The 14506-nt window shown below is 39.0% G+C and overlaps 3 protein-coding genes across 3 annotated transcripts; 1 reads left to right on the top strand and 2 right to left on the bottom strand.

The window, feature by feature from the left end:
* Nucleotides 1-1002: 1002 nt before the first annotated feature.
* LOC124315155 (guanine nucleotide exchange factor VAV3-like) lies at nucleotides 1003-4723 on the bottom strand. Its single transcript, XM_046780617.1, has 15 exons — nucleotides 4394-4723; nucleotides 4113-4288; nucleotides 3956-4024; nucleotides 3764-3881; nucleotides 3517-3681; nucleotides 3228-3440; nucleotides 3037-3153; nucleotides 2849-2965; nucleotides 2606-2779; nucleotides 2301-2536; nucleotides 2112-2235; nucleotides 1752-2053; nucleotides 1557-1682; nucleotides 1261-1449; nucleotides 1003-1171 (listed from the first exon to the last, which is right to left on the bottom strand). The coding sequence occupies exons 1-15, from the start codon at nucleotides 4613-4615 to the stop codon at nucleotides 1102-1104; spliced, it is 2418 nt and encodes an 805-aa protein (XP_046636573.1). The 5' UTR covers nucleotides 4616-4723; the 3' UTR covers nucleotides 1003-1101.
* Nucleotides 4724-4762: 39 nt separating this feature from the next.
* On the bottom strand, nucleotides 4763-10006 carry LOC124315154 (alpha,alpha-trehalose-phosphate synthase [UDP-forming]-like). The gene is made up of 16 exons (XM_046780616.1): nucleotides 9875-10006; nucleotides 9620-9745; nucleotides 9446-9560; nucleotides 8845-8943; nucleotides 8488-8778; nucleotides 7796-7952; nucleotides 7609-7734; nucleotides 7407-7547; nucleotides 7201-7318; nucleotides 6966-7128; nucleotides 6742-6898; nucleotides 6510-6665; nucleotides 6160-6437; nucleotides 5569-6096; nucleotides 5252-5496; nucleotides 4763-5132 (listed from the first exon to the last, which is right to left on the bottom strand). Exons 5-16 carry the CDS (start codon nucleotides 8625-8627, stop codon nucleotides 4918-4920), a joined length of 2424 nt encoding a protein of 807 aa, XP_046636572.1. The 5' UTR covers nucleotides 8628-8778; nucleotides 8845-8943; nucleotides 9446-9560; nucleotides 9620-9745; nucleotides 9875-10006; the 3' UTR covers nucleotides 4763-4917.
* A 410-nt stretch (nucleotides 10007-10416) lies between these two features.
* On the top strand, nucleotides 10417-14155 carry LOC124315239. The gene is made up of 9 exons (XM_046780773.1): nucleotides 10417-10552; nucleotides 10623-10713; nucleotides 10884-11050; nucleotides 11125-11233; nucleotides 11311-12529; nucleotides 12593-12753; nucleotides 12822-13004; nucleotides 13073-13157; nucleotides 13223-14155. Exons 5-9 carry the CDS (start codon nucleotides 11908-11910, stop codon nucleotides 13843-13845), a joined length of 1674 nt encoding a protein of 557 aa, XP_046636729.1. The 5' UTR covers nucleotides 10417-10552; nucleotides 10623-10713; nucleotides 10884-11050; nucleotides 11125-11233; nucleotides 11311-11907; the 3' UTR covers nucleotides 13846-14155.
* The last annotated feature ends 351 nt before the right edge of the window (nucleotides 14156-14506 follow it).

The following is a 14506-nucleotide window of genomic DNA, read 5'->3' as shown; positions in this document are numbered from 1 at the left end:
AGAAAGATAAACAGAGTTAAGAAAATTTTAAAACTTTTTTCAAATCTGCCAATTGGATTATAGGAAGCGCCCACGTTTGTCCTGATTTGTCGGTCCTTCGTTTATGATTTTATTTATATTACGTTCAATTTACACACCGGTTTGGTGGCACGATGGTAAACTCGATCTTTTAGTAAAATGAGCGGATTCCTTATGAGAAATTTAATATAATAGTGAGTGAGAACCATCTCTCTATGCCCATGATAAAGCTTTCCGTTTCTCCTTGTTAACGGATTTTCTCATGCCGGTCATGCAGCTCTCATTTACCAGTTCTTTTCCATTTTTAAATTTTTAAAGTAATTAACTTTTTATACTGTTGAAGTACATTGAAAAATTCGTGTTACAGAAGGACATGTAGAACCCTAAATATGTGGACTATTTCTTGGCACAACAGAGCCAATCGCTCGTTTTTTGTCCCGAGTTTCTCAGTGTGGAGAATAAGAAACCAAATTATATAATAATGTGGGAATGCAGAAAATTCTTATACGTGACGTCTGCCTATCATCTCCAATGATCGAAACAGTTTGCTGGAAGTTAAAGATTATCAAAGACTTTCCTTAATACATTAGTCAATGCCATCAATTACTGTAATAGGCCTATGCAGATTCTATATGCAAAGAATTTTTCGAAGCGGTCTTTGGCGGTCGTTCAAAGTCTAGGCTATATAACCCAAATAGTGATCTAACGTAAACTAAAAATTGATGGAAATCCGCGAAATAAAATCGTGTCCACCCATGCCATCGGGAAAAACACGCGGACTCGGAAATTCCAACTTAAACTTTAAATAACAACGCAATTATGTACTTATATAGTAAAATTATTACACCAACAAAACTCACAAATTACGAAACCGAAATAACTTACATTTTCTGAAGATGTGGAAAGAGGTATTCAATTGATACCCGACAAATTTTTAAACCGGGTATCATATAAAATACCCGCAGCTTAGTAAATAGTTGAAAGTTCGAAAACAGTGTGCCCAATTGCACAATCTATTGAAGCTCACACATTGCTAAATTATATGAAACAAATAGGTTTGTAAACGGTTCAAGTACCGCTCAATCATAGAGTCGTATAATTTATCTTTTTGTTTGTCAGCTTGAACGGAATCTTCAGGTAAATATCCATCGCCCTTTATGTGATAAAAAAAAATATTTTAAATTAGGCTATGAAATTAACGCACTGCGCCAGATCGATGTTGGACTTGATTTGTCTACTTACACTGAGACTTCTTCGCTAAGAAAGGTATGCGTATAGTAGGAAACAAGATCGTTGATGGTGGGAAAAGTGTGTCCAGGAACCAAAAAAAAATCTTGTTTACCCAAACTTGACCTAAGAGTAAGATAGTCACTATCTTCTGGTTGTGATTTGAAGCACTGCACTAAAATGTGCTTTACTCCGCATTCCATCCTAAACAAGGCAATAATTTTCTGTTACTGCTTTTTTAATGTGATGTGAGTTGTGAATTAAATGAAAGTTAATAAATAATCAAAGTGAGTTGAAATTAAAACTCTTACATGACACTAAGTGCGAAAGGAGCTGATAAATTATCTTCCGTTTTCCTCCTTCTGACAAGAAATGTCCCCGGCTGAGTCCCAATAAGATGAGCTGTGGCTTCAAGGGCGCTCATAGATCCTGCAAACCTTTTTAGTAAATAATAAAAATTAAATCAGAACATTTAGATAACTTAAACATCAGAAAATATAACATACCACAATTGAGATTCTAGACTTTCTTTAGGCTCAAGTGATTGCTCAACCTGCTGAGCAATAGCTAACGTATTGAAAGCTCTAACTGGTGGTTCTTCAGTCCGGCTTGATGATTCCCCCGATTGAGACGATGAATCTAACGACTGCATTTCGTGAATGCCCGATTCTTGCTCAAAATCCGACATTCCGCTCCGATCCGTTTCGTTACTCAAAATCTCTTCATATATTGCTTCATCAGAGCACCTTTGTGAAGATTCCAAACATTGTTTGTGAAAAGACTCTCCGCATTTTGAGCATCGATAACCCTACTCCAAATAAAATATTTGAAACCCCTAGTAACTTGTAAAATTCATTTAGCTATACCTGATCAAGAAGCCCTTTGAGCAATTGGTGGCAAAAGTGACAGTCCACAACAGGAGAGAATGTCTGAAGTTCGAACTTGTGCGTGGATGCATCGGTACTATCTAACGATGGATGGAGTTGTGCCCTATAATAGATTATAAAAGAATCTGCCATTTCACCACATTTATAACATTATTTCTGCTACGTTACATGACAAGTTTGAAACTCTCAATCCATTTCAGTCGTTCTTCGGGGGTCTTGCTGTAAAAGGTTAAACTTGTCTTTCTTTTTGGTCCTTGAATCCGCCAAGAACTTGTCCACGGAATTGTCGGATCCTCGAAAAAACCAGTCAAGCCGACTTGTTCATCGATGGAGCAATTTTGCAGAAAAAGTCGGAACTGGTAGGAAAACTGTTCAACGCGCGATAATTTTCTTAGATTTCTTATCTATCAATCAATCATTTAAATATTTAGTATTGACTCGATTCATCAATATTATTATCAAGCTATACTTACGCCCGATTTTGGAGTACAAAAGATAACCGTCCGGCTGAAGAGGAATATTTGGTATTTTATTTTTTGATTACTGTCATTTGCCGTTGAGCCACTGACTTTCAATAAACCGTCTTTGAAGAAACGTCCGAAGGATGTTAAGGGGGGTTTACTAAACTTCCAGCCACATATTGTTGACTAGGGATTTTTTTTAAAGCATAAGACAAGAGCGTTTGGTGTTTAGCACTTGAAATAATATAAATTTACCTGAACGTGTTCTAATGATTGTATCAAGAAACTGTCTTTTTTAATCGCGTTCACATGCTGCTCAAGTTCTGACATCGACTGGCTAGCATATTTCAAGCCATTGTAGTCCTCGTGATTCTGCAATGAGCAAATTAACAGAAAAAGGCGTCCTTATAATGAGTCTGGTGTTTATAATCAAATCGTGCTACCTCAGGAATGTACTTCCGTAATTCTTCAAGTATGACACTGTATTGGCTGACATGTTGAATCGGTTTAAGGAGAAGATTTGTCAGTTTAAATCGATCCCGCAAACTAGCTTGTGCAAGCTTTTGAAGAGTTTTTTTTGCGACATTAAACATTTTTCTGAAGTAATATTATCGATGCGTAATGAATCACATACCTCAACTTCTCTTGCTACTTCTTTTTTCCCTCGGTAGACGGCTCCGACAACGTGAAGAGCGGATGGCAAATTAGCCGCGTACCTGTGGTAGATGTTTAATTTGTCTTTCCAGTTCAGGAAGACAATGTACAACTTTGTTAGAGATTTATTCTCTTGATTCCCTGTGACGCTGAGTAATTCTCGCTGAATTTGCTGGTGAATCTGGTTCAATTCCTATTGCCAAAAACGATGCGGATCCGCGTTTAACAGTGTCATACGGTATACTGGTTGGAATAAGCATGCTGCTTACCTTGATGCCGTAGAATATAATCGTTTGCTCTTTGTGGGTCAAAATTTTGGATAGATGCTTGAACATTGTTTCTTCCATAACTGTTAATATGTTTATGTATTCCATTTCGGCTTTAAGCAATTTTTGGACGGCGCGTTCAACGGGATCGTTCGGCAACGTTTCGGTCTTCGTCGTGTTTGTTCATATACAGATCAATATTACGTAATTGGCAAATGAAACAACATCTGTTTGAAACAATTAAACTTACATCACTCGTTCGAGGACACGGACTCAAATCCGAAAGGATGCACATATACATCACTTCATTGGACGGTTCGTAGATCGGCGAAGAAATTGACCTGTGCATTTGCTGTGGGCCATCTATTCTGAAATCCCCCCCAAAAGTGAACGTGTTAAATAAATTTTGATTATCTTATGCCATATTTTTCACTGTAAATACCTGCTGGGGAGTTTCAGCGCCAACTCGGCACCTCCAATAGAAGAACGTCGACGAGGAATGGGAAATTCCCTTGTTCAGTACACAAAAAGTATTTGTTTAACTGATAAGTGTCATTCCTTATTATTGACAATGGATAAACAAACAAAAAAACAATTACGTGATGCCGAGTTGGGCTACTATCGGAGACTTAGATAACTGAGACAAGGTGTGAAGCACCCTATCAAAATCGGTCAGGCAATACAACATCTTTGGTTGAAACAAGTCGCAGAGTTGTAGACCAAAATCTGTCTGACATATTTGTAGAAACGCCTCGATATTTTGCAAACACATTTCCTAATATATCGAAATTGTTAACAACATTAGTAACAACTCATGTTTTTAAAAACACATTTTACATTATGTCAATTACAGTGTAATACTGATAAAATCTTATCTCACCTCATTTTTGTCTGGATCCATGCAGATTAGATCACTAATGTCAAAAAAGTATTCTAAGGCTTTGGGGTTAAGCAAATGTAACAGGTGACACAATAGAACGCCATCGCGCAGATAGTTGCTGAAAAACTCGAGGCTTTGAGTCGGGGTAGTATTGTCCGGCAAGGCGATTCCGCATCGCCTAAACCAGTGCAAACACTCTATCCACAAGTCAGCGCTTGCCATGGTACTTGTCACGACTGCTTGTCTCCATGCTAAATTTTAATAAAATCTTGTCGTCTTATCACACTTACCTCTCTTATCACGGAGACTTAAGTCTCTTGTATTGATAGTGTGCCAAGGATGAAAAGATAAAATCTTGCAGGCCTATACGGTTGTTATATGATCAGATCTCGTTGATGTATTTTTATCCAAAAGATGAAAATCAAAGATCTGGCAAGAGATCCCTTTTCTCATCTACAAACTCGTATTTTTTGCCATTCATTTTATGCCTCTAGTAATAAAATAAATGCCAAATATGCAACAAGTTATGCAGATGACGGACTTGATGGAGCTTGATGGACTTCATCCATCGCCTCCAGTACAGAAGACGAAGATCGCGATGTTAGGCGAGGTTTGCGTTTTGTCATATGACTTTCGATCCATTTAAGCATCCGCAATACCGAATCGTTGTTGGCCAGACGTCGATCCGCCGCCGTCTTCACTGCCAGCGTTGATGTAACACGGAACGTTGCCGCCAATCCTGTACGCAATCGATTATTGAAATACTGTCAATTTTGTCCAACCAATATCGATCGATATCTCAATTTCTTCCTTCAAAAGGATTGATCTAAATATCTAGTTATTTGGCGTTTCATAAACCTTTCAGAGCCTTGATAGCCGCTTCATCTGTGAAATCATCGCCAGCGTAGACAATCCGGATGCGTTCTTCCCAGTCCACCCCAAATGCCGTCCGCAAAATGTAAAGCGCTGCTTGGCCTTTGTTCCATTGAGACGGAGGTTTAGCTTCCAGGGCGCAATAAGCCGTAGTGCAGACTAAACCAGCGCTTTCAATCAGTTCTCGTGCCCGTTTGATCAACCCAGTTCGGAGATGCATGACAGTTTCACTATAAGATATAATCGTCATTATTATTAATTAAATTGCAGCAAATTTAACCTTGTAGCAAATGAGCCATTACCTGTAGTGGTAGGTGAGTAGAAGACCTTTGTGCTCCACCCAGGCCCCGTCATGACAGACTTCTTCTTGAAGTTTACGAAGAAGACAACGAACTTTGTCCTCGTACTCGACCGGCAGTGGATAAACAAACTTTGTCCCATCCGGATGGAGAATTTCAAGACCGTTCTTGCCCGCGTAAGTGATGTTTTCTATTCCAACCATCTTCTTGACATTATCGACGCTGCGATTGGAAATAATTGAAACGTAGACATCCGGGCAGTTACTAAGTCGCTGCAAAATCTTGCGAGTCTCGTTGGGCAAAATGGCCAAATCTGGATGAGGTGCTAGCGGAGCAAGAGTCCCGTCATAGTCCAGGAGGAGAGCTAGCTTTTCAGCATTCCCTACGTACTTGGATAGATACTCATCATAATCATCCATGGCCGATGACATCAAACAAGATCCTTTTTTCGAATCCGACTCCGGATCCATCGAAGTGGTGCTCCGTATGGTTTTTAAAAATGCTTGAGCCCAGGCGTCCACATTATTCACTCTAATGATTCAACAAATCAAATCAAAATGAATTAAAACAGATAAAGGGGTGTTATAATTTTACTTTTCGCGACGGCGGAGATTTTTCATGCGAACCTCGCGTTCATCGCGGGGCATTTCCAGAGCGCTGCAAATTAATTCAGCCACGTCATCTATCTTGTACGGATTGATGAGAAGAGCTTCCTGCATAGTTTCGCCGGCGCCAGCGAACGGAGACAAGATAAGCACTCCCGGCTCTTCGATCTGACATGCAACAAACTCTTTTGCAACAAGATTCATCCCGTCCCGAAGCGGTGTTACCATGGCGATGAAAGCGTCTCGGTAATACGCTGCCAGCTCAGCCTTTTGGTCAGATTTTAATATTATTATCCTCTTTTCTCTTCCTATTATCTAGAAAACAAAAGTCCGGATTACCTGGGAGACACATCCGTAAATGTAGCGAATTGGCGACCAGTTGGCCGTCGAAAAGCGTCCGTTGATGCGTCCAATCACTTGATCCATCTCTTCCTTGAGCTCCTGATACTCTTTGACATCCGTCCGCGACGGAACGGCTATCTGGATGAAAATAACCTGCAAAACAAACCCACAGATTTGTCGCTCTATAAAAACGGACGTACAAAAAGTTTGTCACAGTTTAAAAGTCAACCTTTTCAATGTGTTCCGGATGTTTCTCCAGGAATCGCTCAAAGGCTTTAAGGCGATGCACCAGGCCTTTGGTGTAATCTAAACGATCGACACCCAAAATGATCTTCTGTCTCTTTTCCTTCACTAAACGAGGTGCTTCTTCCGCCATCCTCTGAAATCTGTGACATTAAGAAAAAGATTAGTTACAGAAAAATATTTTAAATTCCAAATAATTCACTGTCCAACCTATCGAATGGGATGCCGATCGGTAGAGCGGCAATTTTAACTAGACGGTTTCCGTATTCGACAAGGAGATTCTTCCTGTCAATGCGACAACCCAGACGACGATGGCAGCAATCCATAAAATTAATGCAGTAATCCTCGATGTGGAATCCTATCATATCGCAACCTGAGGATGAATGAGGATAATATAAAAAAAAATCACATTAACGTCGTCATTAACATTGTTTTAGGAACATACCGAGCAATCCGAGCAAAATTTCATCGTCCCATGGCAAAAGTCGGAAAATGTCCCATGGCGGAAACGGAATGTGCAGAAAAAATCCCAAAAGAGCGTTAGAGTTCTTCTCACTCAATGCCTAAGACATGAGCCAGGTGATAAAATGAGCTTGTTATGATTGACATACCCTATTGACAGCTTGACATTATTGACAGCCTGTTACATACCTGACGCAAAATGGATGGCATCAAAGTCAAGTGATAATCGTGGATCCAGATAAGCGGAACAATGTCTGGCCCCTCTTTTTTTGACAACTCCATCGCTTCCAATGTCTTGTCAGCAAATAGTTGATTGACTTGAATGTAATCCTGAATCATTTAAAAGTATTTGATCTGTTGGCAGGAAGTTAAATTATTATTCTTTGTTTACCTGCCAATATTCGCTAGAATAAACTGCTCGGTCGGACATGGAGTGGAAGAGAGGCCAGAGCGTTCCATTGCAGCATCCGTTGTAATACGAATTAAATTGCTGTTGATTCAAATACACCGGAACAACCTGAAAAATCCACCGATTCAATTAAGTTGATCAGCAAACAAGATTTTAAAGTCCGATTTACCTGGTGTTTCAGCAGACCAGCCGTCGGAGTAGTATCCTCTTCAGACGCTTCCGGAATTTCGTCGTCGACGCTAAGCGAGCAATCACCTGTCCAGCCAACCCAACGACCGCCGCAGTCAACAACCACCGGAGCAACGGCTGTCACAAGACCTCCGGCACTAAGTATTGCAAGTTTTTTATTTTATTATCTTGGCAAATTCTAAAATGTATTTCATTTCTAGGTGGTGGCTTATTAACAATATACAAGAACGCATATAGGGTGTGATGTAGCGCATTCTTTTTACATTCTATGGGTTTTCCCCCTAGGATTTCTTCAGGCTTATCCAATTACCATCTAGGCTAGTAGTCGAGGGGTAAAAATACATTGCCGTGGGCTTGGCCTGGATATATTTTTAAATGTTGAGGTAGGTTTTCTCCATATTGTCGGACTTTGGGGTAGGTCGTAAAAAGGTTACAATTTTGTATCGCTTTCCTGGGGCGCTTTGGGGACGTTTAACAGTTATCCGATACAAGGAAGGTATCCTACAAGTTAGATTTTCAACTCTTTCTTATTTTAGTTAAAGCAGTATGAGAGATCAAAACGATCATCCAGGAATGTGATCATAATTTTGAAATGTAATTACAACACTTTATTGAATCATTATACGCCACTTGTACCTACATCTAAGAAAATAACATACAAGTTTGACTTGCCTTGATTTCCGTATTAGCTTTCCGGTTGACTCGTCACGTTTGAGAACAAACGGAAGTCTATTAGAGACGACGATGAGCCTTTCTCGAGAAGGATTCCATTCAATCCCGGACTTGAGTTCTTGTGGAAAGTTGAGTTCCATTTTTCGATGTAGAAGGAAGTTAAGGATCACTTGTCACGCCACAGTCTACCGTCGTTCTGAAGACGATTCCTCCTGACCCAGCCTCTTTTGTTCGTAGTGTCAGATGTGAAACGCCCAGTTCTGAAGCGAATAGGCCCGAATGAACTGGTTTCTGAATACATACAGGTCAGAGGATAAAAACCTTTAAACTCTATTCCGGAAAAAAAAATATTTTAACCATTTCTTGCGGAAGCCACAATTAACTCCAGATGGACTTCTTGGCATCTCTGGATATTATTGAGCTGCCGTTTGGTTGAGGCAAACATGACGGTTTACTCTAGATAACAAGAGGGAGTATATAAAGTTTAAGTCGGTTTATGTGGTCGAGAACGCACAAAACGCATCGTAGTTATAACGTTTGGCAAGCTGCTTATCGAAAGTTTTCCATCGTCTTTCTAATGACTTAATGATCGTTTGATTTGTTTTCAAAGAAAATATTTAAATGGTCTACAACTGTTAATTTAGATAACATCTGCAGAATAGCAATTCAAAAGACCGTATAAAGCAATGTGTTTTTTAACCCTCGAAATATAGTATAACGTAATAATAGTAAGCGACTATCAGCACGTATAAGGGAGATGAGGGCTAGTTGACAGGGTCGTTTGTTTTTGTTTCAATTTGGAGTCAAAGATACCTAAAAAGCCAAAAAGCAAATAAAGATTCCCCTTTTCATTTTCTATGAAACAGTTACAATGTTTTCCCATTCTAAGCTTTTTTTTCTAATAAATAACAAAATATCCAATAGAAAATCTTAGCCAACTTGAGTATTTTGCACTTACCTTATTAAAGTTATTAGATATTTTGTGTGGTAGTGTACCAGCTGGTACCATCAATCGAATATGAATCAGAGGACCACATTGGCTGAAAGCGTTACCATGAGACATGACATGGACTCTGGTTGAAAAATTATACATTAAGTTCACTAGATATTATGCAAATAAAAGCAAGCTTACATTTAATACCATTTAATGTTGCAGTCAACAGCTAAAAGGTTGAATCCCTGTTAGCTTTCAGCCACATGGCTGCAACATATTGGCCCTTCCACTGTTATATAGACCATTTAGTGAATCTATTTCCACCTATTACAAAAGATAAATAATGACTCTTGCTATAAATAGTAGTTTAAAAAACCCCAATAAAAAATTTTCATGTACACACTTAGCAGACAATTTGACCCAATAAGTTTCAGCCAGCTTATCACAAAATACCTTTTCTAGAAGGAACAAGGAACTCTTTATCTTAATTGAATAAATGGCATATTATGATATTAAGCAATTCTAATCTTTCTTTCAAAAGACTTGGTACACTTGCACTCATCACTCATGCACTGGGCAATTTCCTATTCTCTTTCATTCTTCGAAACAAGTATACTATTAGCAAAACAAAAAGTCGTGCGAAGCCCAAAAAATGTTTCCCCTCCGGCCCTCCCTCAGAGACCGGCAACGTTTTTAGCTACAACTTTTGGTTGCTGCGTCGTATAGCTTTTTGAAATTTTGTGCGGAGCATAATAAATGTGTTATCTTGCTAAGGGAAATTTGGATGTCCCTTTAATCAAGATTTTGTTTTTATCTGTTGCATTGTAAAAGCTTTTACAACATTTATACAACCACAAGCCTAAAATCCTTCTGCCATTTGAATAATACCGGACCTTTTTCGTTTTTATCACTGTCATTTTGAAAAAGGTGAACTTATGTTGCGTGCACAGAATCGTAATCTATTTCATACTTATCAGCACCTTGTGAGTGAGCCTCGTATGATATGAGTGCGTATTTGGCTGCAATCGACGACACACCTTTCTAATCGTTCAGAGACTATAGACACAGTTTAGTAATTAAGATTCTGTTATTTGTTTTTGCTGAAGAACAAACAGTCCATTGGAATTCAAGGTAGGCGTTTTCGTGAACTGCTTTGTGTACTGAACAGTCACTATTTGAATTTTTTATTTTATTTTGTTAGATGGTGACGACAAAAGTGCTCTACTTCAGTTTGACAGCCTCGGTAGCTATCGCCCTGGCTGCCATAATATTCATAATCGTCGACAAAACAAGTTAGTTACAAGTCTTCAATTTCTTCATCATTAGGTTTCCTTTTTTCTAGAGCAACCTCAACCAAACATTGATGAAGTAGATTTTTTATTGTGACGCAAATTAGTTTCTGTAATTATTCGTTAAACCTGGCTATACTATTTAAAAACATTATGAACTTTTGTATTAACAGCTTATTGCCGTGATGGAACGTCAAAACCCAACACGGCTGTGTCTTACGAGGATGGAACGGTAGTGTGCCTACCTGGTTACGTTTTCTCAGACGGTCAATCCACACATTACATCACGTGCGACTCACCTCCTTATTGGAATTGGAATCAAGTTCCACAGTGCATCAAAGTAAGCGTTAATTAACCTTATAAAAAGAATCATATATGTTGATAAGGGAGAACGGTTTTTTTTTTTTAAATAAGGTAAACGAAGCTTATGCGTGGAAGTGCCCAGTTCAGTCACCCGAATTTGAACTTGCCGGAGAAATCCTCATTTATCAGGCAACCCCTCTCGATGCTATTCACGTTCAAGGTTTGTTGGAATCTCTTGAAAATAAAACTCTCTATATTTACGCTTACATAATAACACAATTAAAAATTGTATGATAGGCAATGTTACGGGTCTAAATAGTTCGGCTATTCAAGTTATCAACGTTGAGGACACCAATAAAACGTGCCATATAACTGATGAGCTAGGCACATCGGACATAATGAAGGATGGCCTAGTTATTGATGGAAATATCCTTCGAATCAATGAGATTATATCCAATCCAATGATGATCAAGGAGACGTTCCAGTTTTACATCCGAGCCATTGGATCCCAGCACGTACAACAGAAGCGAAACGACCAATTTGACGGTGTGGCCGTTTTCGTTCTTGAACAAAATCAAAAGACGGTTGGGGTTTTCAGTGCAAATTCACCCACATCGATCTAAGTGGAAAATATGTGCATTAATCTATCAATAATCAAAATACTACTTTAAAAGTTTGAAAAAATGTTTCGATTTCAAATTTCAATACATTTCCCGCCCGCTGAAATCTGACTGATGTGGCAACTACGCATTAATTATTTAGCAGGCGACGATAGCCATGTGTGAAAGTTCGTTTATCTTTATCCGGTTTGTTTATTAAATTAGAAAAATGAAAACCACGGCCTAATGGTTTGAATTTGAAAAAATCAGTATATACCTTCGTTTAATTTGAAAAATGTGGAACTTTCGCCTAGCTTACGCACGCTCAAATGTTATGTTAAAGCAATGCATACCATCGAAAATTTCTCTGAATCAAGAGTCGATGTTATTAAATCGAAGCCTTTCGAGCGATAGCACTAATAGTAGACCAAATCCATTTCTCAGCGCCTTTGGAGCTCGCCTATTCCGTGCCTTTGATCGTAATTTAAGATCTTTATTCAAGATTGGAAGATGTACCAGAAATTCAGTATTTGGTACCCTTCTGGAAAACAGACTAATTCAGGTAGTGCTTGTAGACTTTGGACGTTTAGTTACCAAAAATAGAGATATGCTACTTAGTGCCACATGCCTCTCTGTCTACAACTGGGAAGACAGCTTTCTGCGTGACGAGCAGATTGAAGATCTTGCTAGTGATGTGGCTTTCATAAAGCAATTGACACTTGAAACTCTTACTTGCAAGTCATGTCAAAAACGACTACGAATCGATCAGAAAATACCAGGTGTTATTTACTGCACCTGCCCAGATAGTAAACCTTCAAACACAGAAGTAGATGGTTGGAAACCATTTATCGAAAGATCAAATACTCTGGTATGGAGAAAGGAGCATGAGACTTACAAAGGATTGTATGCATACAAAAGTAAGTAGCACATTTTGTTTGCAACATGGATGAAATCCTTTAATGTTATTTTTCTTTTTGCAGTGTATGCACGTTTTGAAACGGTAAAAGCCATGGATTTTCTCCGTGCCCAACTCGACACTAATTTCAGGAAGCAATGGGATACATCAGCAACTCAACTCAAGATTATAGAAGAAAATAAAGAAACTAATACTGATCTAGTCTATTGGGAAATGCGGTGGCCGGTAACCTTTATTAAAGTCTTGTTATCAAATGTCCTGTTAATAAAAGGTTTTATCATTTTTTATTTTAGAAACCATTTGCAAATCGTGATTATGTGTTCGAAAGGAAGCTGACATTCATTCCCAAAGAAAATGTGTGTGTTATATCTAGTTTGGCCACATCTCATCCTTCAATCCCAGTCAACAAATCAGTGTATCGAGTCACAGAGTACTGGAGTTATATGGTAGTAAAACCATTCATTGATTTTGAAAAAGTGAGATTTGTCTATTTAAATTTTCTCAGTGTATTTTTAATTTATACCGTGTTTTAAATTATTTCCAGCCTGGCACTGAATTTGTTCTGACATACTTCGATAACCCTGGTTTGTCTATCCCTTCCTCGGTCTCGACTTGGGTTGCCATGACAGGTATATTTTATTGTATAATTTTAGGGAGTAAAAGAAATTTCACTTTTTGATGCTCTCATTATCAGGACTTCCAAATTTTGTGGGCAAATTGAGTGAAGCGGCTAGTCAAGTAACCGATTTAGACAGTCCTGAACCCGCTCTGATGCACTGCCTTCGAGCTCAGATCGAAGCAAATCGAGGAAATGTAGTGACGTCCGTCGACATTGAGGAAATGATTACAATAGAGCTGCCCTCCGGTGATGAGATGACATCGTCAGGGCAACCAGTTAAAATCCAAGAAGAGATATCGTCAGTGACTATTGTTGAAGCAACATCAACTCTGACCGAAGAAGATCTTAAACTACCGGAGCCAGTTACAACACAAGGAGACATATCATCCCCTGTCATTGTGGAAGCTGAGTCAACTTCAGCAGAAAAGCAAAATCAGTCCTCTATTCTCAGTGGCCCCCTCCAGTCTCCGACGTCACGCGATTCAAAAATGACTGCGGATTTAGCAGACACGAATGTAAATCAGGAATCGACCAATTCTCAGGATGAAACTGTTAAAATGACACCGACACTGACTCCTCCCGTCAGCCCCGCTGTTAACGATTCCCCATCCATCTCTAATTCTCCCGTCAGCTCAACTGCTCCCAATTCTTGTAGCGATAATACCCAGTTTTTAGCTAGAAGCCCAGTTTATGCATAGTCTACGGCACACCCAAATGTAAATGTCTTATTCTTGGCCAGTGCCAACAGCCCTTATGGAACTTTGCTTTGTACCCTACCTTTATATATTGGTAATTCTTCTCCCCGTATTTGCTTTGACACAGTTGGGCTTTCTTTCGTGTCGGTGAAAAAAACAGCAGTCTGTGAATGGCACTGAACATCCATCTTCCATCTATGGATGTTGCTAAATCTGAAATTAAAGTGAACTTGTACGTGATAAATGTCAAGTTGTAAGAAATCATATGAAAGTCTATTCAGTTGTCCAATTATATTTGAGAAAGAAATCTTTATTTAGGTTTTCCGAGTAATTCTAATCCTTTTGGGCCGAGGGAATATGGCACTTGAGTATGTAGTTGTCTCTTGATAGTATAACGGAGGCATATTACAGGTTAACAGCTCCCACGCATTGCTCAAATTAGTACCATATCCATTATATCCTGCATCTGTTTCACAGATATCTGTTGACACCCTTTCGGCTTAAATTCATGATTCTCGCGAAACGCGTCGAACCACTTTCCGTCCAGGGTCTTGATGATTGTATGGGTTTCTTTTGAAACTCGAGTCGTCTCCTTTCCCATCTTGCTCCTGGGTTTATGCTCTTAAAGGCAATACAGAAACACGGATGGTATGCAACTGTTCAC

The sequence above is a fragment of the Daphnia pulicaria genome, chromosome 11, assembly GCF_021234035.1.
Source record: "Daphnia pulicaria isolate SC F1-1A chromosome 11, SC_F0-13Bv2, whole genome shotgun sequence".
NCBI classification, from domain to species: domain Eukaryota; kingdom Metazoa; phylum Arthropoda; class Branchiopoda; order Diplostraca; family Daphniidae; genus Daphnia; species Daphnia pulicaria.
Note: the sequence above shows the minus strand (reverse complement) of the source record. Positions and strands in the feature narration are given on the sequence as shown.

Bases quoted from the DNA above. Each gene is read 5' to 3' on its own strand.
- LOC124315155 (XM_046780617.1), bottom strand. From the start codon at position 4,615: ATGGCAAGCGCTGACTTGTGGATAGAGTGTTTGCACTGGTTTAGGCGA. The intron at 4,025-4,112 runs GTAATTGTTTTT...GTACTGAACAAG, and splicing joins GTAGCCCAACTCGGCATCAC to GGAATTTCCCATTCCTCGTC. The intron at 3,882-3,955 runs GTATTTACAGTG...GGGGGATTTCAG, and splicing joins GCGCTGAAACTCCCCAGCAG to AATAGATGGCCCACAGCAAA.
- LOC124315154 (XM_046780616.1), bottom strand. From the start codon at position 8,627: ATGGAACTCAACTTTCCACAAGAACTCAAGTCCGGGATTGAATGGAAT. The intron at 7,548-7,608 runs GTAAACAAAGAA...TAAATGATTCAG, and splicing joins ATTCTAGCGAATATTGGCAG to GATTACATTCAAGTCAATCA. The intron at 5,133-5,251 runs GTTTATGAAACG...GATTGCGTACAG, and splicing joins GGCTATCAAGGCTCTGAAAG to GATTGGCGGCAACGTTCCGT.
- LOC124315239 (XM_046780773.1), top strand. From the start codon at position 11,908: ATGTGGAACTTTCGCCTAGCTTACGCACGCTCAAATGTTATGTTAAAG. The intron at 12,530-12,592 runs GTAAGTAGCACA...TTCTTTTTGCAG, and splicing joins AGGATTGTATGCATACAAAA to TGTATGCACGTTTTGAAACG. The intron at 12,754-12,821 runs GTAACCTTTATT...TTTTTATTTTAG, and splicing joins ATTGGGAAATGCGGTGGCCG to AAACCATTTGCAAATCGTGA.